Below are 27,975 nucleotides of genomic sequence, written 5' to 3' on the forward strand. Positions count from 1 at the left end.
TCATACCAAAACCAGATACCCGCTTTGTCGATGTACTGAGCTACTTTTGTTCTTTAACTTAAAAAACTACAGCCACATTTCAGGTAATCTTAGTACGATAAAGAAAAAAGTCCACAGCAAACACTACAACACGAGACCTTGGATTGTAAAGAACAACACGAGCTATGTTTTGTACATTCAAAAATGGCAGAGTTGTTACATTTTTCTATAGTATTTAAAGCTGGGAGTGTTAAAAGAAAGGAAGATAAGAACATTACACATCCTTGTGGATTCTTATGATAATCTATAACAAAAAGTGAAGAAGCATACATTTTAGAAAATACATTTATTTTTTTCCCATATACACATGTACAGTATATATTGTATACAGTACCATGTTGGTGGTCTACATTACACAGGATGGGTCTTGTGTCAAGATCATACTTAGATAATTCATTTTGAATACAACTATACTGTTTACAGACAGAAAAAATAGATGTGCATTTTTGCTTTAACTTTTTTTACAATATTAATAACTTTAAAGTAACACTTTAACAAGAGAGACTAGATAAATCATTCAAATCGAGGACACATTCCTCCTTTTACTAAATCCCTTAAATAAGTATAATTGTGAAGCAGATTGCAAATAAATATTAAATAAAATATCTCTACAATGCATTTAATTATGGGTACATTTTACAATCTCATTTGTAAAACGCAAATATTAAAGTCAACATGAAAAGGACATAAATGTCTCTTTGCGCAATGACACTAACATTTGTCCACAAGTAATATCACAAATGTTCTTGTAATTACCAGGTGCTGCTGGTGCATTCCAATAATTTACTACATGAGCGTAGTGGAACATCAGCACGTGCAGACCTAAACAGACGTGGATTTAAAATCCAAAATTTGTAAAGGTTACACTTAGCATAGTTTTCTGGAAAAGGTTAAAACATAAAGTGCTTTTCATTAAAACCAGTCTCAGAGATACGAGATCGCCTTCATAACCAAAGTTGGCTGAAGATCCTCAGCTAGTGCACTATGTTAGCTGTGATTTCCCACACAGATCCAAGGAAGAGAAATATCACGAACTCAGAGACAAATCCATAGAACTCAGGCATCCTGTGACACCAGGAACTTGCTCAAATTGATCTACAGTAAGTATTCAGGAGGACACGCTGATTAGCCCTTTAAGAAAAAAGAGGACTGGGTCAGATGACGAGGTGACAGGACAATGCAGAAACCTGCATTATAGTTTTAAAAATACTTTAATTTCTACAGCTGTTTTTACAAAGGAACGGAAAGGACAATGAGTTGGTGTTTCTACAGGAGGCAGTGGTGTGTACCTACTGTTTTATTTTGCTCTACAGTTTATGACAAAAGCCTTTGCACACTAGAACTGGTACATGTTGGAAACAGGGTGTTGATCACCTGTTTTGAAGCTTTCATTTTTAATTAAGATTCCACAAAAGTGCCACATGTCTATGGATCTTTGCATTGCTGTCTCAGAGCCTATACAGATTGTGGGGGAAAGTGCCTTCAGAAACACTCTACTCATGGGCAGGTAATAGTTTCCTACATCCCTTCATTATTGGAACATGACACTCCAGCCTCTGAGCCACCCAGTCCTAGCTTCCTGTTCATGGGGACCATTGAAAAGCCCAGAATTTCTCCATTATTCTGTAACATTAAGACAAAAGGTCTGAACACTTAGTTCCACAGACTTATAAAGAGATGCAGAAAGAAGTATTTGACATACTGTATCAGAAATCTATTATGATAACTCTCTATACATCTTAACTTCTGCTAGGATGAATGAACATTCGCATGAAATCCATTTAATTTAACAGGTACATCTATAGTGATGGAATTCCTTCTCCTCCGCACTCTGGCCCTCCTGTCTGCATGGATCAGGCTGAAGAGTGACTCATCTGTGAAGAGGACCCGATGCCACTGCTGACGAGTCCATCGCAGCCTCTGTCTGGCCCAAGCCAGTCGGGTGTGACGACTAGGAGGTGTGAGCAGAGGGCCTCTGACAGGTCGCCTTGCTCTAAGGCAGGCAGCATGGAGTCTCATGTCTTGTCACAATGCCCACATCAGTGTCTGCCGGCAGTTTCAGCAGCAGTAGAGGTGGCAGATCTGAAATGATCTCTCAGATGGACCAGTCCGATGTGTGAGTCCTGCTCTGGTGTGGTCACTCAAGGGCGACCAGATCTTGGAGGGTCATCTGACCTACCGGTCTGCTGAAACCTTCTCTGCAGTCAGGACACAGTAGAGTGGCTTACTCCATAGTGTCTGGCAACACTGGCACATGACATGCCTGCCTGCAGCATGCCTATGGCCCTCTCCCTTGCTTCTGGTGACATTTGAGGCATCATGGAAATCACAGAAAACTGACTAAGTGTGGCCTTTTTCTTGCAGTGACCTAAGCTTTGAATTAAAGCTGTTTTAAAGGTGACCTGATCAGGCATTGTTCCACCTGGAACGTGTTGGGTAAAAGTACACCTAACAAGCTTCTGTGTGATTGGCAAGTTGCAATGCCTCACTGCACAAGCTGTATTGCTGGTCAGAGGGCTCAAAACAAATTGACAACTTTTTGTGAAAGTACATGAGCTATAACTATAGTATTCTCATTCCAGAACATGTTGCATTTCTTTTTTCCCCATCAGTATACAATATATAGCTTTTTTAAACCAGAACTTAAAACTGTCTCAGACATTTATCTTTGAATTAGACTGATAAAACACCAAGCTCACTCTATCTCTCTCATTTACCACTTCAGTAGTGTGGACATACAATACTTAAGGCAGAGAAGAGGCACGATTCTAAAAGGGAAGCTTTACTGGGGTAGCATGCCTGTCTGAGGAGAATGACTACCTGTCCATAAAGACTGGGCTGTCAGAATGATTTTTATACATACTGTAGGTAGGCAGAATGCAAGAGATTAGGTTTTGACCTCCTCTGGAACGCGTTTAAAACTTCATTTACTGATCGGGAACTCATATGGGCGGCACTTTTTGTGAAAAGAAAACAAAATCACATAAAGTGCTCTGAGCTGCTACCTGACTTTATCCAGCTACGGCTGTATTTGAGCTATAGAATCATTCACATAATTATAATAAAACTTTTATCAGAACAGATTTGGACATGTGGAATACAGGAAATTGTGTAAGACTGTCCCTCCTCCTTTAAAAATGCATGCTATGTACTGTAAGTCATTCCCAGCACTGGGACGTGCCTCCTGCTTGTATATTACTCATTTCCCAGTTTCATTGCAAGAGTATACTTTACATAATGTGTATGACGTCCGAGAAAAACGGTTTCCCACAGGTGCAGTTCTGGGAAAGGTTTCTGGATACCTGTGCAGCCACAAGAGACACACTTGTCATTTGTCTTGCAGACAAGCCTTCTTCTTGGTCCAGTGCTCCTCCTCCACTTGCCTGCCATGCTTCCCGAGAAAACCATCTTAAAGTACAACAACAAAGAGGATTTCAGATTCTAATGAACACCCTTGCTCATCTGCCACCTCCACTCTGTGCTTTACAGTACAATTACATACCTCAAAGCTACACTGAGAGCCATTAAAACAACACAACAAATGAGTACTGGAACCAGTACATTTTGATATCACACCAATACACGAAGGCATTCTGCCGCAGAAAATAAAAGACCAGCAGTTTTTTTTTTTATCGTCAAACTGATACTTTTTCATTAAAGACTACATCTTTGTTCTATTTTTCTTTACTTTAGCAGTAGAAATATAATGTGTCTTTCCCTTTCTGGACAGACATCCACAGTAAAGTATTGGTTGCATTATGCTAGCAGTTGTTTATAACTGTAAAGGGCTTTCTAAGGGTAATGAATTGTGCCACAAGCTTCTGTCTTAAGGGGAGCAGTATTTATTCCGGTATAAGGTCACAAAACCAAAAAGCACATGCGGACTCACTAGTTCTGATGGCAGTGGGATTTTGTTCCAAGCTCTTTGTATCCTCGATGTTTCGTTGCCACTGTAAAAATATTCAACACTTCATGACAATGTACCTCAGCTCAACTATATAACCACTCTCCCTTTAATGACTATTTAACAATATGCACTTTAAAAGCAACATCAGGTAATTCCCAATGTCAGTAAGCTAATCTACTCTTAAGAAGCATAACACTGAAACAAGATAACTGACTGGCAGTTCAAACAGAACAAAAGATAAAACAGATGTCACAGAAACTAAAGGGCTCCTGCACATTAAACAAAACAAATGTTAATATTACTTTCACTCTTTCCTTATGAGTAATGCAATACAATATATTAAATTGGCTATTTGCCCTATTTCGGGCATTTTGGTTGCTATTATCTTATAAATTGATGGATCCCCAAGGATACCAGGGAATCAGTTTCTATAAAATATGACTGCATAGGTAAGAAATTTAAACATGTCAAAAGCTTTAAGAGAACACATTCAACATGCTCATACATTACTCACATACTTTAAAAAAAAACTCCACCATCACAGTTCATAGTTCATAAGAACTGCTTGATGTAGTTCAACAATCAAAACAGTCCAAGAAAAAAAACTCTCTCCACTCCTGACAGACATGGGATATTCTCATATTTATTCTTCACAGCTTCTCACTTTTCACATTTCAGGCATTATTTAACTTGGATAAACTCTGTATTATCTTACAGATTGCTTAATATCGATAAGACTAAAAAGATTACGGTACTCTGGCTTCTTGTAATGAAAAATTGCATATCAATAGCCTTGGAAAATTAGTTAACAATTCCAAGTGTTTCTTTGGCAATCAACAAAATCTGGCTCACTCTGTAGCCAAGCTAATTTCAACTTACTTTGAACTTCTGAAGACCTTGGAGGCTATCAAACCTGAGGTAAGATATGTCATCCTTATCTTTTCCACTGTCCCGATCTACTGTGTAAATCTGTTTAATTCCAGAACCCTTTATCAAAGGCACACACTCATCACATGGACATTTCGTTATAAAAATCATTGTATTCTCCTCTTCTTTAATCTCCTTGCTCCTACACAACACAAAAGGAAAACACAATTATAGAAAAAAGGGATTTCTTTGAAAAATTGAAGTATTCCTTTAAAAGTATTTTTCCTCACATTTCAATTTTGACTTCTTTCTTACTCTATTCTGTGCAGTTTTAGCCACCACTAAATTTAGTTCAGGTTTACTTGCCAAATGAACACCTTTACCTTGCAAACTGTTACTTAAAAGAAATGACAAATGGCATGAAATTTAGCAATAAAATCAGCTACATTTCTTATGGACTCTAATTGATGTAGGGACGCTACAGCAAATTTTAGCAAACCAAATTTATTTCCTTACTTGAAGGAGATTGTGTAGATTCTGCAGTTCTTGAAAGATCCACAAAAGCAAACAAACTCAGCAAAAAAAAACAAGCCACGTTTTCAATGGCTGAATACATTTGAAGAGCACTGTATTTTTCAAGGAAAAAAACACCAGTTTTTTTGGGGGGGAAACTGGTAAAAACGTTAAAAAATCAAAATATCTTAAGCTGTAATTTAGAAATGTGCAGGTTTAGATTCACACTGAAGGGGGGTAGGTCTGTGTGTGTGGAGAGAGCTTCTTCCCCACCTGAAGAGTAAGGCGTTCTGTTCTGCGTGTATGATGTATCTGTACTTCCTGGTTTCCCTGTCTCGCTGCTTGTTGTCCATCTGTGGGAATTCGGCGTACTCCGACCCCACCGGGAAGGCATTGTAGCCACAGCCAACAAGATACATCCTCCCCGTGCCATCACAGTTACTCTGAAAAGAATCACCTCAAACCACTCAATAAACCAAACTAGCTGCACCAGAGGTCTGGCGTTGTGTACTAAAACAGAAAACCAGGAATGGAGTGACAAACTCAATTTTAAAGGCCACAAAAGGGAGAGACTGTGTACTCATCCAGCTTATGGATGTGTGCAAAAAAACAAAAATCTTTTATAATATTATGAAAACACAGCTACCTTTTAGACCCTTCAATTTTCCACACAACTGGTCCTTAAATTTTCAAAGATTACCAACAACAACAATAATAACAATAACTTCTTAACAAAACGTATTGATTCTATAGAGTTAAAAGTACTTTGAAATTTCAAGAGCTGAAATTTACTTTTTAACAGACTACAAAACTGGTGATGCAGACAACTATTCCAGAATTTTCCTTCAGATTCTAGACTTCATGCACAAGGGATGTATTTTGGCAACTAAAAAACAGAACTGTGTCCGCCACCCTAAAGAAGTGTTCACTTACAGATTTCCCCTCTGCCCAGATGACAGCACCTACTCCAACCTTGGGATCCTCTAAAAGGAAAAGTTAGCAATTCAGAGTAGTTAGTGGCCGATGACAGCACATATTTTTCTTTAAGAACTTCTGACAACAGGAAATTTTGTCAACTAATAAACAGTCTTGCAGAGAATAGGGCTTGGATCTCAAAGATTTCTCAATATAAAGATCGCTACAGCAGTTTACCTTTCACTAAATCAAAACAAATACTGCGGGTGGCATTAAAGGCAAATTTCAAAACTTGATAGAATGTTTTGGAGAAACCTGTTCCTCCATAAAGCACAACTTTAATGGAGGTCCTAAAGCAGACGTTTTGTTTTGGTATTCATTGGAAATGTAATTGTAATGTAATGTAGTTGCACTTGCAACCCTCTGAGCAATTTTTAAAGTGTACTTTATCCCTCCCAGGCCATGACTGTTCTTCTCGGTGTCTGGATAAACCAGAACATTTGATTACTTGTTTAGTGGGGGTGTGTCACATTTTAACAAGGGCTTACCTATCTGCCTGAATGAATGCTTTCCCTGCCACTCACTGCCACACAATAGAAAAAACTAAATCAAAGTGCAAACAGTATTGTATGATATGTACTACAAAGGATTCTGCTTTTACTCTCATTACTGGCTTATCAACGTCAATAATAAGTCATTGCAGGCTAATAATTTATTCTCATTATTTGGATCTACTAGAATAAGGTGAATCTGACCCTAGAACTTTGGGAACCCAAGAACTGTGCAACTAAAATACATTTAACTACTGTATGTGAAACGTAACACAAGCTGCTTTGATTTTCACCACTTGATCTGTCTACACACCATATCAGTAGCGCATGTTTTCCATTCAAGAAAATCCTATACAGTTCTGAATACTCGAATGTTCCAACTTAAGAATTTTCTTTCCCACCACATTAAAATGACTAAACAAAATCTCAATTCGATGGTTTTAGCGAGGAGCCAAGGACATGTCTAGAAATTAAATCGGACGACTAAAACCTTAAAGGGGGCTCGAGAAACATGGGGACTCTTACCAGTTCGGTACGCCAGGAGTCTGGCCTGTACTACACAGTGCCTGGCGATGTCCTGGGAAAGTCCCTCGCCTGCCTCCTGCACATCTCGGCAGTAGAACCCATACCCGTGTCCCTGGGGTACACTGGAGTCCACAGCGGCCAAAACCAGGAGGAGGTCTCTCATGTGCTGTCTCAGGCTCGAATAGTAGGGCTCACAGCAGAGATTCTGCAGACCCATGATCTTCAGGATCTCCTTGTGCTGAGCCTCGTCGGGGACGAAGAACACCTTCAGGTAATCGGCCAGCTTCTGCCTGCGGTGCTCCGCGAACAATTCTTCCACGTTCAGCTTCGGGTTCTCGCACGCAATTTCCCCCAGGAAGTCACAGTTCTTGGAGGTCTCTTCCACGTACTGGTGCATGTTGCTGGCTAAGGGCTGCAGGAGGACGCAGATGTGAGGGCGGCTGTTGGACTTCAGTCTCTCTGCAGCACTGGCGTCCAGGGCTGCGTCCCAGCTGCGGTGTTTGCTTCCGAGCAGGCTCACTTCTGGGTCGGCGGGCCAGTAGACAATCCTGTTGACACCCGCTGAAGAAGGAAAGTGAAATCGCGGGCGAGAACTGGTGAGGAACAGCACTGGCCAAGGGAGCATATGGTAAAGCTGTGGTGATGTTGCCATAGTGTTACCAGTTGACCGACGCTATCGACCAGCACAATCTGGCCGAAACATGTAACACAAAAATACTAACATCCGGTCTTTTAGATTGTAATCATGCAAGCATCACACATTAGCATCACTGTTCTCACCATTTATAATCATCTTTAGGCAGGTGCAGCAAGGCTTTCTGGAGAAGTAGAGATCACAGTCCTTTAGCCTTGGTCCATGCTTAATAACAGCTATTTGTCCGGCATGCAGCTCAGTACTGGAGCAGTGCAGGCCAGTGATCTGCCTATTATTAACCACAACAAGCCCAGTCGTCCTAATCTGCACAAAACAAAAACATTATTAAAACAATCACAAATTTAAAAATGCCATCATCTATTATTGGTTTGAGTAGAGAGCTGCGTTGGCAGACAGTCTGTAAAGGGACATGCAGAGGCTAACTCCACAATGAAAGGTACAAAAGAAAAACGTGTTTTCTTCAGGTGTGCAAAGCCTGTTTCACATTGTGTGTTTTCTTCTTTCTACGTTTCAGCTTGGAACTATAACCGGTTTTCTAAGCAGGCATTCCTGAACTTTCATTACTACCATACCTTTCCTAAGTAAGAAAACCACTTATTATAAAATCACAGATATCACTTTTAAGCATCTAATTACTGAGTCACAGTTATGATATTTTAATATGGTTTTGTCATGGGACATTTCGCAATACAAAGTAGGCATTTTAATACAAATATATCCAGTTTATGGAAAACCCTAGCTTGTGATAATGTACTAGAAACAATAAGGCAATCTATGAAAAACAGACTAGAAGGCACTGTAGGGAAATTAATTTCTGCACTCCAACAATTTAACACGAACACAGCGGCACAACTCCTGTTATTAAAACTAATAAACAAAACACATACTATTTTTAAGAAATCACATTCCCAAAAACAAATTCAGTTGTTTGATGTGCTGGTAACTTTTTACAATAACCCCAAACCTCCAAAAATGACTAGAAATACACCTTTACTAATAGATGAAACAAATACACAATAAACAGGCTACCTGTTGGGTTCCATTTTCTTGATCTTTCTTATTCTTGGGGTACAGCTCCATCCACAGACTCAATAAAGTGAACAAGTTCGCTTTAGACAGCCTTGGAATATGGCCTAAAATAAAAGCATGATGACAATAATTTCCCCTCCATATTGACGTGCTTTTAGTCCAGAAAAAAACATGTGACACCCAGGGGAGAAACTGCAGCTAGTTTTCACCCCGATGAAGTCACCTTAGTAGTAAACAGAGCTGATTTTTGGGCATAAAGTCTTTTCAAGCCTTTTTTACAGGGCTTTGAACCCTGACTATGCTGTTTTCTAGTTTTGAATTTAAAGAGGACGGTCATTTTTATCATACAAAGGATTTAATCAAACAAACTGTCCACATGTGACTGTTACATACTGTAGTTCTATCGTTATCAGAATGTCAACAGTACTGGCATCAATATTTAATCGAGTGGGGGGATAAGTCTTTTCCACTGAAATCTATTAAGTAATTTCTATTTTAAGCTCCGGGTAAAATAAAATGGCATGATCATGACCAAGATTCTCTCACCATGAAAAAAGACACTGGAATTTGAAATCGTCTATCTATCCAAAGACAACTGGGCTCATTTAACACAAATGCAGTTAGCCCAGGAGGAAGGAAGCAAATATTACCGTATTTTTTTAAAGAAAATGTTAAGTAGCAGGTACTGTCGATTATATATAGATTTCCTTAGCTCCGAGCACACTGTCTATCGGGTTATGTAAGGTGATTTGCTCCGTACTGTATGTACAGTGATTGGGCTCACAAATACCACATACAGAACAGTTACTGACACTGGCAGCTCCTACCACTCACCTTGTACTTTTGTATCGGTTTGAGTGCTGGCTTCACTGACACTGACGTGTCCTTTACAGCTGCATCCAGCGCGGTTTTCTTCACTCCCCATCTTCACTGGGAAGCCGGCCGAAGCTGCCATTCACCGAAATCACGGAAAACGTTTCGGGGTTTTATGTATGTTTACGTCTAGCGAGGTACCTTTCGGTGGCGAAAACGATCCGCCGTTGCTTCCTTGAACCGACCCTTTCACGTCACTCGACGACGTGAGACCAACAAACAGGAGGAGCTACGGCCGACGTAATGACATTTCCCACAGAGGAGCCGAGCACATTTTCAGTTTAATCGGAAATCGGGTCTTTGTTTTTTTTTTTCTTTCAAACGTTCGTTGACAAGAAACGTGGGTTTTCAAAATGGTCCTCCTGATCATGAGTGATACAGTTCAGAAGAGCTGTCCCGCACTGAGGGTCTGGAGTGTGCAGTACAGGGGTTTTTCAAATTCAAAGAGCTTTATTGGCATAACCTTTAAATCCAGCGTTGCCAAAGCAGATACAATTAACGCAACATTTACAGTCATTTGCGCTACAAACATCACATAAAACATTACTGAGAGACAGGCACAGTCCCAGGTCCTCAGGCTGTGCCAAAAGCCCCATACTGGTAGTGACTAAGTTTCAGTCTGTTGGCACCGTCCAGCCAACAGCACTGCATGTCGTCATGGGGGGGTTGTCTTCTTACCAGCGAGTCAGTGCAGATAAGAAATCGAAACCTAAAGATACAAAGAGTAAAAGCACGACGCTTTAATTCATTGACTGGCTTGCTGCGTCTCTTGAGGATCTGGTTAAATCAGAAGCCCGTGAAACTGTTAAAAATGGATCAGAATTTGTTTTGTGGATTTTGTCACTTATCGAAAGAATCATCTAAGACTGGATCGCTGTTGAGAAAGGATGATGTTCTTGCTCATGAAAACTGCTTGGTAAGTTATGCTGACTGACTTGAAACATCTTGATATCAATTTGAGTGGAATTCCAATCAAGAGTGGAAATGAAACAGATCTAAGCTGTTTTCCTTGATAAATGTAGCAGGGTGGAGGTTTTTGTTTTTGGATAACAGCCTTATATCTAACTTATAATTTATGGTCTAGATCTCCTTTTTCACTTTTAAGAGGAACATATTTTTGTTTCGATGGCGAGATAAGAGACACAGCAACATTTGAAGACAAGGACGAGACATTACTATTAGTTTAAAATCACATGATTGAGCTAAATGGTTTGTTAAAGAAAACGTTAGGTTTTATAGATGTATAGGCATATTCGTTCAGGTGGGTAGCATGCGTAGTCTGCAAAGGAACAAGTAATAAGTTTATTCCCTGCTGAAAAGAGAAGAGAGGAAACACACCTGACACTTGAAGAAGGCTTCACAGCCGAAACGTTGTTTTCTCTCTTCTCTTTTCAGCAGGGAATAGACCTGTATACATCCAAAATTTCTATATAAATGTACCGAACTAAAAGGACTAAGTTTTCTGTGTTTCTATTTTACAACAACATATACTCCTTTAAATGCCATTAACTAAAACAGCCTCTTTACTAGTGCAAAATATTATAGCAGTGGCCTCTTCCCTGCTGTGCAGCTGGAATAGGAGCTCACTGTGGTGCTTGGGCTCTCTGAACCTTCCCCTGCCCAAAATGGTGGAAGAGCGACCCGGGCGGAACTGGTCGCTCTGGCTGTAGTGTCTGTTCCGAAAATCTATTTCCCCGTCGCCTTCATTTCTCAATAACGGAGAGGAAGCGCACCTTCTCTCTTTTTATTCATTTTTTAACTTTTTTTATTGCAGAAACAAAAATATGTACAACAATACAATTCACTGAGAGATACTAGGATATATATGCCATACACTATAAATACTATAATTTACCAATCTAGTTGAATAATCTCACTTTCTTTGTAAACTTTTGTTGTACAGAGATGTGGTTGTTTAGCAGACTCTCAGATGGCTCAAGATCCTATTATATAATTAAATAATTCGCTAATTATTTTTCGGACCGAAACAGAAAAATTTGGGGGGGTTGGGCGCTTTCCACGAGATTGTGGGTCACTTGCGGGAATCAGGGAAGAGATTCTGATTCCCGGGAGACTTGGGATGCCTGGAGACTCGGGGGACAGTACATGAGAAGATTTGAAAACTCCGCTGTGAGCGGAATTAAATACTTGAACATCAGAAAGACACCCAGCTCAACTAAACTAGGTTCTCATTTTCCCACAGCTCAGTCATTTACTTCATTTCTATTCACATATCTCTTCTCATTTAAAAAAAAAATATTTTACCTTAACACTTCCCCTCGGAATCCACTGCCCAGATTTCCATCTCTTTTATCCTCTTAAATGCCATTTTTTGCCTCGTATCCTCTTAACCGTTTTTTTTCTCCTTAAACCACACCATTTAAGAAGGCTTCATTGCTGAATTGTTTCTTTCTCATTAGAGTCAAATTAACCACTGTTGCCTTGCAGGTCTTGTCCTGATACAATTCACCACTCCAATATCTTGTGCTTATGAACTGGTCAATAGCACCATGATTAGGTTGTTATTGACCACTTCCTTTGAAAATATCTCAGTGCTAAACATTTCTTTTCACATAACAGGTGTCTTTTCAGTATACATTTTATTGCTCATGAATTTGGTTTCTCTTTTATGATACACTGTTTAATCTTCTGTTTTACAGATATTTTCTTCTGCACTTCATACCAAGAATACCCCAGAGTGTGATGATCTTGTAGGATTTCTAGTGAATGATGTGAAAAAGGAGATGCGTCGTGGTCGAAAACTGGTATAATTTGTATATGTACATGCAAATATTCTATAGTATAGATATAGTAACATATAGAAGCACTTTGCAGATTTAATTTTACAATCAATCCAACCTTGGCAATACCCATATATACTATATGTATACTTCTATATATAAAGTTTGTTCTCAAAATAATATTAAATTAATATACTGTTTTTAAAGTAGAATCTTTATTCCACATGTATGTCTTCTAGGTATCTAATTTGGGTAATATAATAGAAAAATGATGGGTTTATAGTAGTCCATAAAAGCGAATGTACAAAATGATAAGATAAAATTAAGAAGATAAGAAGTGTAAGTTAGCTGTAACAGTAAGTATGAGTGGAACAGTGAGATTATATGTAGAGCTTTTGGTTTTCAGTGTTTATATTCTGAAGGTCTTCCTCACTTTAAGCTCCATAGCCCTCATTTAGTCTTCACGAGGTGCTGAATTAATGGGAAGTATGAATTTCCTTCTCAATTTAAGATGGCCTTTTATCATTGATGATACTGATCATTCAAAGAAGCAGATCACTTTTTACTCTGGATGTACTGTATATTTTTAGAAAAATAAAGCATACAGATTCTGGATCAAATATGTTTTATGTTATTTGAATTAAAGGGGAACTGCAACACTATTTTTTATATTTTGGGTTTAGAAAGAATCGGCATTGATGAGGACATTTCAAACCTCAATAAAAGAAAAATGCACACAGTAATTTGTAAAACCTCCAATCTACACCACAAAATAGATTCAATTTCCAGGTGTGCGCAGCGGCATATTCTGTAATACAGAACGAGGCAAGCAGGCTGGTGAATACATCTCTTTTAATCCAAAAGAAATATTGCTCCTTACTTCAAGATGGTTTTGCTGATAAATTGAACTTGTTAACTCAGCATTCTTTCTACAGTGAAATACCTGCTGCACAACCCTGTTCTTCATTTACTTGTCATGCACATTACATTAGTCAGTATGGTGACTAGTGAGCAGAAAGAACCGCATCACGTCACAGTTTTCGCCCTTGTCCATAGTTTTCGTATCGCCCTAGTCTCAGTAGTTTCACAACGTTCACGATTTTGTGCTCAATCCCAAATTTGACTTTTTTTGTTGCCAAGATTAAATGACCGATCAGAGAAATTGGTACTGCAGTTCTCCTTTAATTGGTCATTCCTGACTGACAGTGACGCACTCATTTGTGACATACCCTTGAGTACCTTATTGCTTTTGCACTACATTACCTCTGAGCTGACCTCTTAACCTTCAAGTGTGCTGAAAATCAAGAAGGAAAAACACAGGAAGGAAAAAGTAACCCCAGTTAGTGAGAATATTGCACTGTCCTTCACCATTTGGAGTGTTCAAAGCCCCTGATTTCTAACCTGGCAAGAGGTGTTATAACCAAACATTCCTTCAGTGACTAGCAATGATTTGGGAGACCACCAGTCACTACACCCAAATCAGGATCAACAGAGTGGCCCAAGTGTGATTGTCTGGGCAGAAGTGTGTAGTCACTACAAAACTCCTCTCGTAGTGATTGATGGCAAGCAGTCTGCACAATGCTAGATTGATGAAGTTCTGGGACATGACATGTTGAGCTTCATGTGAGCTCATCTTTGCATGATAGCAGGATACGGGCACATCCTCATGTCACAATGATTTTCTTGTGACATAACAGTTATGGTGGGAATTCCTTAATGATCAGACAAGCCCCGTTGAGCATTTGTGGGATGAACTCAGATTATGTGGGATCTACCCACTTGCTTGCCCAGACTCCTAGCACAGAACAGAATTCCTTTCGGCAGCATGATTCCAGTAGTGGTCACTACTAGCCTGTGATTTTCACAATAAAACCTCTATTGATCAATCCTGTCGATTGAATTTCAATCAGTATAATAAATCACCTATCTCAAGTCAGATGAGTAGAATGTCAGTGAATATGCTACAAAAATATTATTTTCCTGATGGTAACTGCAAATTTGTTGCTGTTGAAAGTGATTTTTGCCTTTTGATGCTCTGCATATAATTATTTAAATATGGCACAAATTTGGATTATTAAACACCACATTTTCTACTATTCATTTGAAAATAATATTTATCTGGGTGTGATCTTTCACTGCTGGTAAAAATAAACTTAACACATTCCAATCCATCGAATTCCACTCTGTGTTAATTCTAAAACTGCAGGAGTGTAAAGTAAATTAAACAGCATCTGGAATTATCTCCATAGAACACACATCTTTGAATATTATTTTTCAAAAGCTGTAATAATTTGTTTTATATTTAGTATTTGAGAGCTACTCTGATGAATGAAAGTTGTAAAACATGGGTGATAGTTTCTTAAATGACAATGGCTTTTTTTGTTTTTCACAGGCATGCTTTCGATGTAAAAAAAATGGTGCAACTGTGGGTTGTGAAATAAGAAAATGTAAAAGGTCGTATCATTACCTGTGTGCAGTAAGGGACAATGCTGAACTGGTGGAAGACCATGACAACGGTATTTATACGTGAGTATGCATCTTGTTTGAGAAGATTAAAGTCGTTTCTTGTGTGATTCGTCATTCATGGATAAAGTATTGATCACTTTTTAAAGAAGAAGTGAATAAAACATATGTGTAATGATACAACGTTATAAGAAATTGTTTATCTTGTCACTTTCCTATGTGGATCTGCAGTGTGGAGTACTGGTTAGTGCCCTGGACTGGGTTCAACTCCCAGGTAGGACACTGTAAGAAAGTATTTCACCAAGGTAACTTAAATTGCTTCACTTAATGCACTTCTGTATAAATTGGTACTCTCACAAGTTGTCATTGTAAATAGACATTTGGTCTCACAATATTTATTTGATTAAATAAAACATTTAAAAAATATAGTTTTTTTTTTAAAGCTTATATAGTAGAAGCAAGATTATGGAAGCAAACCTCCACAGTTGTGCCTTTGGGTTGATACAGAGCACCATGGGTTTGGCACCAGACTGTTAGAATGGACTTAGTAACTGGTATATTTAATACTTCTGGGGGGTGTTTGTATCTAAAAGCGTTTTGCTTTGGGTCTTGCTTGCTCCTGTTTGTTCAATCAGTGTGCTTTTAGTATATACCCCCCTGAGAGGCATATTCCCCTGCTTTCTGTTGTGGCTCCCAGTGATGTGATATTGAAGGCCATCTTGCGGAATCATACAGTTTACCTGGGAGTTTGCCCAACATTTCCCACAAACCCACTTCATGTTGCTTCAAGATTTTTCTTATGACTGAGAGGCGCTTGTGCCACATTAGTTTCATGATGAATCAGATTAAAATGGAAGGATGACTCAGATCAGAACAAGCACTCAAACGCCATTAGGAAACACCCTTTTATTTGAAATAGGGTTCAGGAGCATGATTTTAAATGGGCACATCACTCTAAACTCTAGACTCAAATTGAAGCTTGAATCCACCTGCATACAGGAAACTCAAAAGGCATTACATCATGTGAGTTTCTGTTTGCCAGGGGAACACAATGGAACACTGGTAGGGGTGGAGGTTGTGGTTTACTCCAAGCAGTAACTTGGCTTCCTTACACCACAGCACTTATTGATAGGAACTGAGTAGTCACTGAAAAAAGACTTCATCTGTACATTATTTCATTGATAAAGGAATGTCTTTCTTTTTTTTTAGGATGTATTGTGAAATTCACCGCAACAACCAAGAAACAAAGAAGAGAAACAAAGAGGATGCAGGTTATAACTGATTTTGTTTCTTACTCTTTCTCTCTTTACAGTACAAGTACAGCGATTTAAGCCCCTTTTGGTTCATGGGAGACAGTCCCTGGCCATGAGGAACAGCCAATGAGGGATAGCAATGTAGGAAATGTATGAATAGTCACTAAATCTTTCAAATATGGTCATCTTTGTCACATAAGCACATCAGCTGGAACTAAAGTTGTATACTTGCTGGACAAGTGATAATAAAGTCAGAATTCATAAATTGTTCATTGGTAGTCCAGAACTCAGTGTTATTGAGTCTGGACATTAATCATTATTTCTATTATTATTGGATTAATTATTATTAATTATAAAGTAGTAATAATTCATCTTAGTACTATCTAGGTTAAAATTTCAGCAAAACTGTATTTAGTAGTATCTCTGGTGCCAGTAACCTGTTTCAGACCAGTCCTTTCTGCTATTAGAGTACAGTAGAGTTTATTAGAGTCATCTGCACAACTGCAATGGAATGCTTATTTGCATGTGTGCTCCTTTATAGAGACATCAAGGAATCACCAAAAACAACAAGTTAAATAACATACATCGTAGAGAAAAAAACACATCAGTGTGAGCAAGTGGTGGGGGTAGAGTTCAGTAATCTGACATCTTGAGGGAAGAATCTGTCTCTGAGTCTAAACATCCATGCCTTTATGCTCCTACAACACTTACCAGAGGGAAGGGGTGAGGAAAGTGAGGAACCAGGATGACTGGTGTCCTTAACAATACTCCCAGCCTTCCTGAGGTAGCGCGTAGTAAAAATGTCTGCAATAGAGGGGAGCTGTACTCCAGTGATGGACTGGGCTGACCTGACCACCCCCTGTAACGCCTTCCGGTCAGACAATGAGCTACTGCCAAACCACACTGTGATCCCACACGTGACCACACTCTCAATAGCGCACCTGTAGAATGTGGTAAGCATAGTTGAAGGCAGTCCAAATTTTTTCAATTGTCTGAGGAAGTAAAGGCGTTGTTGTGCCTTCTTTGTAGCTCCAGTTACATGCTGGGTCGTTAGCGATGAAGGTACCCAGAAATGTGAAACCCTGTTTTCAATGACCAGCTCTTTGGTTTTGCTGACATAGGGGGAGAGATTATTGTCAAGACACCACTCCACTAGGTTCCTGACCTCATCCCTGTTAACCGTCTCATCATTAGCAGTGATTTGGCCAGTGATGGTAGTGTCATCAGCATATCTGAAGATGGAATTGGAGATGCGTATGGCCATGTAGTCGTGGGTAAACAAGAAGAACAGCAGTGGGCTAAGCACACAGCCCTGGGGGGCACCTCTATTGATGGTCAGCGTGGAAGAAAGTTTTCCATCTACCCTCACAGTCTAAGGTCTGTCAGTCAGGAAATCCATAATCCACCTGCACAAAGAGGTGTTGAAGCCCAGGTCATTCAGCTTCCTGACCAGTCTGGAAGGAACTATTGTGTTAAATGCGGAGCTGTAATCAATGAATAGCATTCTGATGTATGTGTCTTTGTCTACCAAATGAGTCAGGGCAGTGTTAAGAGCCAGGGAAACAGGGTCGTCAGTGGACCTGTTACACCAGTATTCAAACTGCAGGGGGTCTAAGCACTCGGGTACCATTGTGTTAATGAGCCCCAACACCAGCCTTTCAAAGCATTTCATTATGGTAGATGTGAGTGCTACCGGTCTGTACTCATTAACGCAGTATTTTGCTTTGGGACTAATAGTAATAGTAGTTTTCTTAAAACACGCGGGAACGGAAGACTGTAAAAGCGAAAGGTTATAAATATCCGCGGAAACTGCGGGCAGCTGGTCTCAAGGACCCGCCCGGGTGTTAACCGTCTGAAAGTGGCCCTGACTTCGGCCTCTGTGACAGACACGGCTGGGAGCACCGGCGCCGGTTCTGTGATTACCTTCTCGTGTTTCGTCAGTGCAAATTGGCAGTAACGCGATTGATGAATAGGTGAACGCTGTTTGTAAAACGCAAACTTTCACATGCACGCGTTGGTTATTACGATATATGATACGATATATCAAATAGTACGCAAAGGAACAAGTAATAGGATTATTCTATGCTGAAGAGAGAAAACACAACTAGCCTAGTACCCAGTAGGAGCTCACACCTGAAGAATTCCAGAAACGTTCTGGTTTCTCTCTTCTCTTTTCGGCATGGAATACACCTATTACTTGTTTTTGCAGACTACGCATGCTGACGCACCTGATCTATATCAAATAGTACTGTACATGTATGATGACTCTTACCTAACACACCCTTATTCCATTGTTTCTGAGGCTATAAAGTCACAGGTAGTTATTGCAAGGGTGACGTCAAACGTTCGTGGGAGCATATCCCCTTTAATTACATTACGGGGAATCTTATGAGAAATAAATTCCTATTATACTGTGCCTATTTTCCCAAGACATTCCATTCATTGCTCTTCTATGATTCATCTGCAGTGAATAAGGAGAACACCCTGTATATGACAGGCAAGGTGGGTGCAAGTTTGCATGTTATCCCACGTCTCTGTGGTTTTTCTCTAGGTACTTTGGTTTCCGTCCATATCCAAAACATGCTGGCTCAGTGAATTGGTATCCCTCAATTGTCCCTGTGCATCTGTGCCCAGTGCTGGGACTGCTGTCCTGTCCAGGGTGTTGTCCTGCCTTGTACATGTACCATGTGCTTCTGGGATAGTTTCTGGGTGGCCTGACCCTTGCCAGGAGTAAGCAGCTCTCTGATAATTGCCTTAATTAAAAATGCCTAATGCTATATATTATACCTAAGATATTTTGTTTTGTTTTACAGTAGATGATTCCTCTATGTCTGGTGACCCACCGAACTTTGAGGAGGTTCATCTTCCCTATATATCTGAAGACAGCAATGATGATGACAACAGAAGTTTAACAAAAGTATGGGTTTTATTTCTTCACACTAAGATGACCCGTAGTAAACGAATCAGGTGAACAAATTGTCCCCAGTTTGCTCACAGGGAAAATAAAGGTCTCTGTCTTGTGGTGGATGTAAAAGAATATTCTGACAGTTTCGGATCAATTGTTAATTTCCGTAATAGGAAACCATCCCTGCTTTCAAATTAAAAAACGGTTGAAAATGAAAACTTGGCACTGTAAGGAATTTTTTCAGTGCTTTGTTTATTTTATTTTATTTTTCATCTGGATAAAATCGAAATTGAGGCGACCTACTAAAGCGTAAATTACTAACCATGTTATTGAATGTACCTTTCTGTTGGCCGGAGGGGTGGTGTTTGCCTAGCAGAAGCCTACTGTCATGTACAGGATCAATAATTAAAACGTCAGAGGGTTTTTTTTTAATCTGGGCACTAAGGATTTTTAGCAAAATTGCTTTTAAGACTTGCATTTAAATGGACGATGCTGGAATTTCAATAATTCTGACAAACAATTTCACTTTTCTTTCATTAAAGAGAAAAAGAACTTCAGCAACAAAGTGGTAAGCTTTCTTCTCATTTTATCTAAGATAAAAATGCATTTGCTTAATTGCAAAAAAGTATGAATAAGAAATGTTAAGTGGGCTTGTTCTTTTAAAACATCACACCAACAGTAGCAGCATGTTACAATGCATTATTTTCATATAGTACGTCACAACAGAGCTTTCCGACACCGCCATCGCCAGTGCCAGCACCTGGCCCGGCCCATGGACGATACTTCCACCCACGGCCTCCTCCAGCCTACACAGAAATGCTACACAGGAGTGAGCCAGATGTGTACTTGTGAGATAATGTGCCCATTATATTACACGTGCAGCTACATAATTGCAAACATTATAAATAATTTCTGTGGTCTTGTACTTTTAAAACATCAGCACCTACTATAGCAGCATGTTGCAATGCAGTATTTTCATATAGGACAGGAGGGTCTTGGCCAAAAACCTTTTGAAGTGCAGTTTCTAAAGCAGGATTTCTGTTGTAACAGGAAAGGTGAGAAGAAGCTGAGAAAAGCAGGATCAAGGGAATACAGAAGAATAACCGATTCTGAAGGTAAGTAACACACTGTAAGAATCTACAGCTCAGAGCAAAGTATTACTCTCCCTAAACACTGCTTAAGAGCTGGAGTCCTGTGGGTCTTAATGATCTCTGACAACCATCTTCTGCAAAAGAAAATGCAAGTTTCTTTTACCAGTTGTACAAGCAGTCATGTGCTTCAAAGGAACAGTTAAGTTTTTTTTATTTGCATGTGATTGGATTAGATTTCAGACCTGAGGTGCTAACTGCATGGAGTTTGTATGTTCTCCCCGTGTTTGTGTGGGTTTCCTCTGGGTGCTCCGGTTTCTTCCCACAGTCCAAAGATTCTGGCTTCTGGCAAAATTGGCCCTGGTGTGTCTGTGTGTGAGAGTGAGTGTCTGTGTGCTCTGTGTGCTCTGTGTGCTCTGTGTGCTCTGTGTGCTCTGTGTGTCTGTGTGTCTGTGTGTCTGTGTGTCTGTGTGTCTGTGTGTCTGTGTGTCTGTGTGTCTGTGTGTCTGTGTGCTCTGTGTGCTCTGTGTGCTCTGTGTGCTCTGTGTGTCTGTGTGCTCTGTGTGTCTGTGTGTCTGTGTGTCTGTGTGTCTGTGTGTCTGTGTGTCTGTGTGTCTGTGTGTCTGTGTGCTCTGTGTGCTCTGTGTGCTCTGTGTGCTCTGTGTGCTCTGTGTGCTCTGTGTGTGAGAGTGAGTGTCTGTGTGTGAGAGTGAGTGTCTGTGTGTGTGTGTGCTCTGTAATGGACTGGCGTCTGGTCTAGGGTGTATCCTGCCCTGTGCCCATAGCTTGCCGGGATAGGCTCCTTCTCTCCATGACCCTGAATCGGATAAGGCAGAAAGAAAGTGGATGGATTTCATCCGGCTGTTTTGTTTAAAACTGCAAAGTAACCTAAGTAACCTGTTCCCATATTAAACAGAAACACTAATAACAATGGTATATAATTAAGGCAAAATGTGATTTTTTTTTGGATGTGACCTGGAATTCCAAGGGCCAGTGTCAGAGTTCCTGCTAAAGGTTAGCCTTAATTAATATCTTCTGGAGCCACACCAGAGAGGATACCTCCTTTACAGTGCCAGACACAGTGTTTGGAAGTGAGCAGTAACCTCAAGACGGACACTGGTGGTGATACAGTAGAAAACAGCTAGTCGTAACTGCCCTGTTAGCTGTAGCTTTGTGGATATTATATTCCTTAGTTATAGCCAATTTAAACTTAAAAGTAAACACATATAAAGTAAAAGTATAACACATTGATATTTCTGTATTATTAGATGAAAGAGAGTTGACTAATTCTGGACAAGAGTTGGTGCAACCAGAACAGGAAAAAGAAACTCCTAGCCCCTGTCAAAATGTGAGTTATGCTGTCTTTGGTCTGAATAACATTTTTGTTACTATATCTAATCGGTAGATTATACTGTTTTCTATATTGTTTAAACACTTGACTAAGTTAACTTTGTAAGCAGTCATTTCAGTTCTTGAGAAAAAGATGTTAATTCTTTTTATGCTGATATGCAGTGTGAATGTTTTAATGCTGAAATGCAATATGACTTCAATTTCATTCTTGTTTTTGTGAGATTCATTTTCATCGCTTGATGTATGTTTGCCCTCATATGAGAATTAAAAATAAAGTAAGAAATTGCATATTTTGTATTCCAAACTAAGAGGAAAACCTTTTTCATTTTATCCTTCTATAGTTAAAAAGTAAAAAAAATCACATATCTAATTACAACAATATTCCTTTAGTGTTAGTTCACAGGCTATGAATAGTACATTTCAAATTAAATGTCAGGAAAATCTGATGTTGCTTCTGTTCTATTTTTTTCTTAGAAATTAGATAAAGGTCAAGAAACTGGAAGGTATGTTTTACCGAATTCAATTTTCAGGCTTTTATTCAGTAACATAACCACCTCATTGCAAATAACCTTTTCCAACCCCTCCAATCTGGTTCTGACAACTTCACAGAAACTGCCCTGGTCAAAGCCACTAACAGTCTTCAGATAGCTTCGGATTCTGGTTCTCTTTCTATCCTCATTATATTTGATCTCAGTGCTGCTTTCAACACTGTTTAACCATGATATCTTACTTTCTTGTCTTGAGACTGTGTTTGGAGTTCCTGGCAATGCTCTTAAATGGTTCAAGTCTTACCTCACTGATCGCCGTTACTTTGTCTCTGCTGGTGGATTTAGGTCTGAAATTGGATTTGTCAAGTCTGGTGTTCCTCAGGGGTTGATACTGGCCCCCCTACTTTTCAGCATTTACATGTTTCCACTTGGTCAGCTTTTAAGATCACATGGCCTCAACTATCATTTCTGTGCTGATGATGCTCAAATCTACATCAATACCGAACCTGACCTGGGTTTCTAAATCAACACTGAACAAACTCCATTATGTTCAAAATTCGGCACCCATAATCTAGTGCAAGTGATCACATTACTCCTCTCCTGGCGTCCTTGCACTGCATGTGTTCCATGTCTATGCAAATGGACCAGACGAGGGGGAGCTACTGTTTAAGACCTGTTACCCTGTTGAGACTTCAAAATCCTCATGCTCACCTGTAAGGCTCTGCATGGCCTGGCACCTCAGTACCTGTCTGAGCTACTATCTCCCTACGCCGCACCTCGCAACATTCATTCTTCTTATTCTGGTTTCTTGTCTGTCCCCCAAACCCGTCTACACTCTATGGGTTATGCCAAAGCTCTGGAACTCTATCCCTAAGGATATCAGAGAGTCACCTTCTCTAAACATCCTCAAATCTAGACTAAAAACCTTCTTTAGAAGGGCCTTTACTTCACTGATTCTTTTCTTTACTCCTCTGCTCCTACTGTATTCAGTATCCCCATCTACTGTCTCCTCATTCTGTTTTCTTTTAAAATACAAATGCATCATTTTGTGATGTAATATCAGTTCTCTTAACATTAATTTATATTCTGACTTGACAGACAAACAGCAGATGATGAACAAGAACCAGCTGTTTCAGGTAAGGTTACATGCCATAACTCTCCGATTAACAAGCAGTGGGTTATCAGTCTTTTTCTAATTTGTACTCTTTTCACTTTCAAACTTGTTTTTCTTTGCAGTTAGTGTCTGGTGTTTAAAATCAGGTCATACATGTTGCACAGACGCATGCATATCAGTTGATGCTCATATCGAACACTTAAGTGTTCTTCACTGACATAACCAGTATTCTCGTAGCATTGCTGTATCTGAACAAAGAAAGTGGAAAGCTCAAAGTTAGACCTGGTGTTATGAAATGTCAGTCACAGCGAAGATGTATTACTCTAAATGAAATCCATCTTTCATGCCTTAAAAAATTACACCAAAATGTAACGTGTGTCCAACAGCAAGCTGTCCTCACTAGTCTGTTTACGTCTCTCTCAGGAGATCTTAATCCAGCTAGCAAACTGGCTGGCCAGTTAAAAGCTCCATTTATTCCTTACTTTCTAGTGGTGATCAGTTGCTTCTCCATTCCTGCAGATGCACTATAAAGTTACAGAACTATAATGAACAAAACAAGAAGGGCTGTCCATCTGCTTGCTCAAGACTGCATGCTCTAAACATGCAGGACCTGTGTCCTATCATTTTTCGGTCATTTGGCATAGAGACATTGTGTTCTATATTGTGTAAATGGAGTCTCAGAGTACGGTGCTTACACAAGAAATCTACTTCAACAGGATATCATACGATGCCCCGTATTGTAGATGGAAGTGTACGGTCCACCTTCAATGGGAAGGTGAGTATGAAAAGCATTTATTGTGCCTTACCCTTTTGTTGAAGCAGTGAATGAATATGAGTGTGCCTGGTCAAGGGTGGCCCATCCTGATTCCAGAGAGTCACTCACACCCCAGCAGGTTTGATGGGTCTCCCTCAGTTCATCTGTTTCTAAAGCTTCAGATAAGTAGAAATGATTGAAAATGAAAATATGCTGTAGCTATCAAGAAGCGCATTGCGATTTAACTGAACACTAAGTTACAGTCTTGATTAAAGTGCATGTGTTCCATGTCTATGCAAATGGACCAGACGAGGGGGAGCTACTGTTTAAGACCTGTTACCCTGCAGCTCTCCTGGGCCAGGATAGGTCCTGCCTTTGTTTAACAACTAGGGATGATGGCACACAACATTGAGCTGTGGAAGGAATGTTTTTTTCAAATTTTATTTCAATTTTGTAAATTCTTACCCTTTTTAACTTCAGGATATGATTGAAAACGGCCTACAAAATAAAGCAGTAAAAAATGGTATGTGCTGCTTTGATTTAATTGTCTTTTAACCAAGTGTTGGTTTGTCCTGTCCGCAGCTAATGTTTACAAAATCTCACTGCATTTACACATGCTGGCTTTTCTTTACTTCTGTGGTGCGGATGTGTCCTTAACACACACCTTTTAAGAAAATAAAAACAAAAATAGAGAACTAAAAATAGAGAACATAACTAATGAAATATTAGAAAAAGTTTTCATAAACTGCACAAATAACCAAACTACTTAAAACTATTTTTAAAAATTGTTCCACTAAATGTAATACCTTTGTTACCAATGAAGAAGCTCTCCTCACAGTTTGTATTCCTTAGCTGCTGCAAATATCCATTAGGTGGCACTGCTCCTTTTTTGTGTTTTAAAATTTTTGTTTCAGAAGAATAGCATGGGACAAAAACTTTGATAGTCTAACCTGTTAGTAAATTTTAGTAATAGAGGATTAGTATGCATAAATGTGCACATCATGCTTAATATATTTTCGTTTTTTATTACACTATCTAGGAATGCTGGTTTATTGTACAATATGATTTTAGTTTTGGATTAAGTCACATCTATATTTTTATTCTAGTATGAATTTAAGTCCAGTTAACACATTACATTCTTTGTAGAAGCAAGTGTAATGGCCAAGGAGGATGAAATTGGAGAAGAAAACAGAGACAGTGACTCAGTAGGTTCCCTTCTTTTTTTCCACAGTGAGTCCAATTACAAAAGGTCTAGTAACACTCTGCTTAGATTTTGTTCTTCAGCAGTAAACATTTCTCTTTTGTCTTTTAACACAGACTGATTGCTCTGAATCTCTCCTGTTGCCTGTTCACGTTGTATCAGTTCAAGATGAGACAGAAGCAGTGATTTCAGGTATTCATGTTTTCAGAAACAGTGTATTAATGTAGAAAATGAATTATACAACTAAAAAAAACACTCCACATGAGCATGATATATGACTCAAAGCACAAGCAGTCTTGTCTTCACGTCCACAGTAGTACACATAATGCCATTGTGTGGATCTTTTAATTAGAAAACAACCAAAACTGGAGAAATGCCCTGGGATTTTAATGACCACAGAGAGTCAGGACCTCAGTTTTACATCTCATCCAAAGGACGGCGCCTGTTTACAGTATAGTGTCCCCATCACTATACTGGGGCATTAGGACCCACATGGACCGCAGGGTGAGCGCCCCCTGCTGGCCCCACTAACACCACTTCCAGCAGCAACCTTAGTTTTTCCCAGGAGTTCTCCTATCCAGGTACTGACCAGGCTCACACCTGCTGAGCTTCAGGGAGTTTCCAGTTGTGAGTTGCAGGGTGATATGGCTGCTGGCTGTTAATAATAGTATAGTAATAATAGTATTACTCTCTTTTTTGTTTTCTTTTGATGTCGTTTTATTTGTTGTATCTAGTTCACCCACCAACAGCAGAGGCTGCTTCAGAGAATCCTGCCACATTCTGGAGAAAATGCAGAGAAGCTGGCTGTGTGGAGCAAATCATGAACAAGTTAACTGCAACCGTGACTGATATTTCAGAGAGAATAATTGCAGACCGAGCCAGTGATGAAGGTAAGGATAAAGTTTCAAACAGTCTGGACCCACAATCAAAATTGTCATTAGGGTCAGTGCTTCAGTATTTACTACAAGCACCTTTACTTTGGTCTTGTCAGTTTAAAAAAAAACAAACAGAATAAAGCCAAATTCTAAGAAACACAGAAGTAAATGAAATGATTAGGATTTGGCAGGCTACACAACTGAAAGTTTATTTCTGTACAATATTGTGAAACTTCACCATATCCCAAATTTCACGCAGATTGCGGGAATCCTAACATTAGGACAGTAAATGTAAGACATACACAACACAAACAGCACAAGATGTGGGTGCACTTCTGCACAGATTCAGAATTTTTATTTCTAAATCTTTTGCTATACGCCACATTCGTAAACAATCACAAAGGGCCTGTTCATGATTTTCTTGAGTAGCCTTTCTTCTTGAGATGACACATTAGGATAATTTGTTCTTTTGTCTCTGAAATTCTTTTGTCTCACTATCCTCAGATCCTCAGATTCTTAAAAATCCCTGTTTTTTATTTTTTTTCAAAAACGTTCATCTTGTAATGTGTGCCTGCTGCTGTTCAGTTGATGCCCATTCCATAGTTTTTCTCAGTAAAACATCTGGATGAGGGAAAAGGACACTGAAAAGGAGTAGAAAATAACTTGACTGTAAATGAATGTTGCCCTTTGTCTTGAGATGAGAGGACACATTAAGATCGTTTGTTCTTTTGCCTCACTATCCTCAGATTATGCCTTTACCATGACAGTATTAGAGGCATCTGGAATGTTACCAAATGTTCTTCAAGAAAAGGAAAGAGGTAAGGAGTGTTTGTATGTGTAATAAAGTTTGTTCTACTTTCCTTTTGTATATACAAAACTCTAATAAAGGGAATTGTTTGAACATTGTTTACAACTAAGATGCTGCATTGAGAATAGTACATCATACTTCATTCTGTAAATGTGAGCAAAAAATCATTAGTTGATGTTCAGGTGACAAAGTACTGACTCTTTTGGGATGTTTATTTTTCTTGCCAGAATTGAAGGAGCAACTGGAAAATCTTAAGAAGGAAATAGATGCCCTGAGAAGCTCACAACATGCAATAAATGAACTAAAACAGAGTCATAGTATTAAACAAGAGAGCAATTCTTGTTAGATGATTGATGCATACTGAGCACCTCTGCCAGCAGCCATATCACCCTGCAACTCACAAGTGGCAGCCCTGAAGCTCAGCAGGTGGGAACCTGGTCACTTCCTGGATGGGAGACCTCCTGGGAAAAACTAAGGTTGCTGCTGGAAGAGGTGTTAGTGGGGCCAGTAGGGGGCGCTCACCCTGCGGTCTATGTGGGTCCTAATGCCCCAGTATAGTGACGGGGACACTATACTGTAAAAAGGCGCCATCCTTTAAATGAGACATAAAGCCTCCTAATTATCCCCATCTATGAATTGGCTTCATTACTCTGTTCTCCTCCTCACTAATAGCTGGTATGTGGTGAGCATACTGGCGCACAATGGCTGCCGTCGCATCACCCAGGTGGGGCTGCACATTGGTGGAGGGGAGTCCCCATTACCTGTAAAGTGCTTTGAGTGGAGTGTCCAGAAAAGTGCTCTATAAATTTAAGGAATTATTGTTATTCTGAGCTGAGTAAGGTTATTCAGATGGCCTCAAAAATATTTACTGGGTTAGGGTAAGCATCTGTCTATGTTCCGTACATACTGTTACATATAATCTTAGAGTATATATCTACAATCTATAAGAGCCAATTATGATTCAAAAAATGTATTTTTTCTCCAAATATAGTTTCAGAAATTCTCTTTTTTCTGCTATGCATGCAACATGTAAGAATTTTATTTTACATTCTCAGAACCAC

The 27,975-nt window shown here is 39.4% G+C and overlaps 2 protein-coding genes across 6 annotated transcripts; one reads left to right on the forward strand and one right to left on the reverse strand.

The window, feature by feature from the left end:
- Nucleotides 1-310: 310 nt before the first annotated feature.
- On the reverse strand, nt 311-9,956 carry cdadc1 (cytidine and dCMP deaminase domain containing 1). 2 transcript variants are annotated; one of them, XM_015364443.2, is made up of 10 exons: nt 9,836-9,956; nt 9,002-9,105; nt 8,098-8,275; nt 7,318-7,878; nt 6,260-6,309; nt 5,600-5,769; nt 4,826-5,015; nt 3,929-3,989; nt 3,342-3,447; nt 311-1,170 (listed from the first exon to the last, which is right to left on the reverse strand). In XM_015364443.2, the coding sequence occupies exons 1-9, from the start codon at nt 9,954-9,956 to the stop codon at nt 3,368-3,370; spliced, it is 1,515 nt and encodes a 504-aa protein (XP_015219929.1). In that variant the 3' UTR covers nt 311-1,170; nt 3,342-3,367. The 2 variants fall into 2 exon arrangements, with proteins under 2 accessions (XP_015219929.1, XP_069034879.1); XM_069178778.1 differs by having other exon boundaries at nt 311-3,447.
- Nucleotides 9,957-10,523: 567 nt separating this feature from the next.
- On the forward strand, nt 10,524-27,738 carry phf11 (PHD finger protein 11). 4 transcript variants are annotated; one of them, XM_069178779.1, is made up of 17 exons: nt 10,524-10,790; nt 12,535-12,639; nt 15,008-15,141; nt 16,288-16,349; nt 19,145-19,248; nt 19,779-19,804; nt 20,287-20,351; nt 21,593-21,672; nt 22,149-22,177; nt 23,261-23,298; nt 23,993-24,051; nt 24,511-24,553; nt 25,177-25,235; nt 25,348-25,423; nt 25,966-26,121; nt 26,853-26,924; nt 27,142-27,738. In XM_069178779.1, the coding sequence occupies exons 1-17, from the start codon at nt 10,524-10,526 to the stop codon at nt 27,258-27,260; spliced, it is 1,494 nt and encodes a 497-aa protein (XP_069034880.1). In that variant the 3' UTR covers nt 27,261-27,738. The 4 variants fall into 4 exon arrangements, with proteins under 4 accessions (XP_069034880.1, XP_069034881.1, XP_069034882.1 ...); XM_069178780.1 differs by having other exon boundaries at nt 25,180-25,235; XM_069178781.1 differs by having other exon boundaries at nt 19,148-19,248.
- Nucleotides 27,739-27,975: the final 237 nt, after the last annotated feature.

The sequence above is a fragment of the Lepisosteus oculatus genome, chromosome 15 (assembly GCF_040954835.1).
Source record: "Lepisosteus oculatus isolate fLepOcu1 chromosome 15, fLepOcu1.hap2, whole genome shotgun sequence".
NCBI lineage: Eukaryota > Metazoa > Chordata > Actinopteri > Semionotiformes > Lepisosteidae > Lepisosteus > Lepisosteus oculatus.

Excerpts from the sequence above, each read along its gene's own strand:
- cdadc1 (XM_015364443.2), bottom strand. The coding sequence starts at position 9,956 with ATGGCAGCTTCGGCCGGCTTCCCAGTGAAGATGGGGAGTGAAGAAAAC. Across the intron at positions 9,106-9,835 it reads AACCGATACAAAAGTACAAG|GCCATATTCCAAGGCTGTCT; the intron begins GTGAGTGGTAGG and ends CTTTTATTTTAG. Across the intron at positions 3,990-4,825 it reads AAGGTCTTCAGAAGTTCAAA|TGGCAACGAAACATCGAGGA; the intron begins GTAAGTTGAAAT and ends ATATTTTTACAG.
- phf11 (XM_069178779.1), top strand. The coding sequence starts at position 10,524 with ATGTCGTCATGGGGGGGTTGTCTTCTTACCAGCGAGTCAGTGCAGATA. Across the intron at positions 10,791-12,534 it reads TTGCTCATGAAAACTGCTTG|ATATTTTCTTCTGCACTTCA; the intron begins GTAAGTTATGCT and ends TCTGTTTTACAG. Across the intron at positions 19,805-20,286 it reads AGAACTTCAGCAACAAAGTG|GAAAGGTGAGAAGAAGCTGA; the intron begins GTAAGCTTTCTT and ends CTGTTGTAACAG.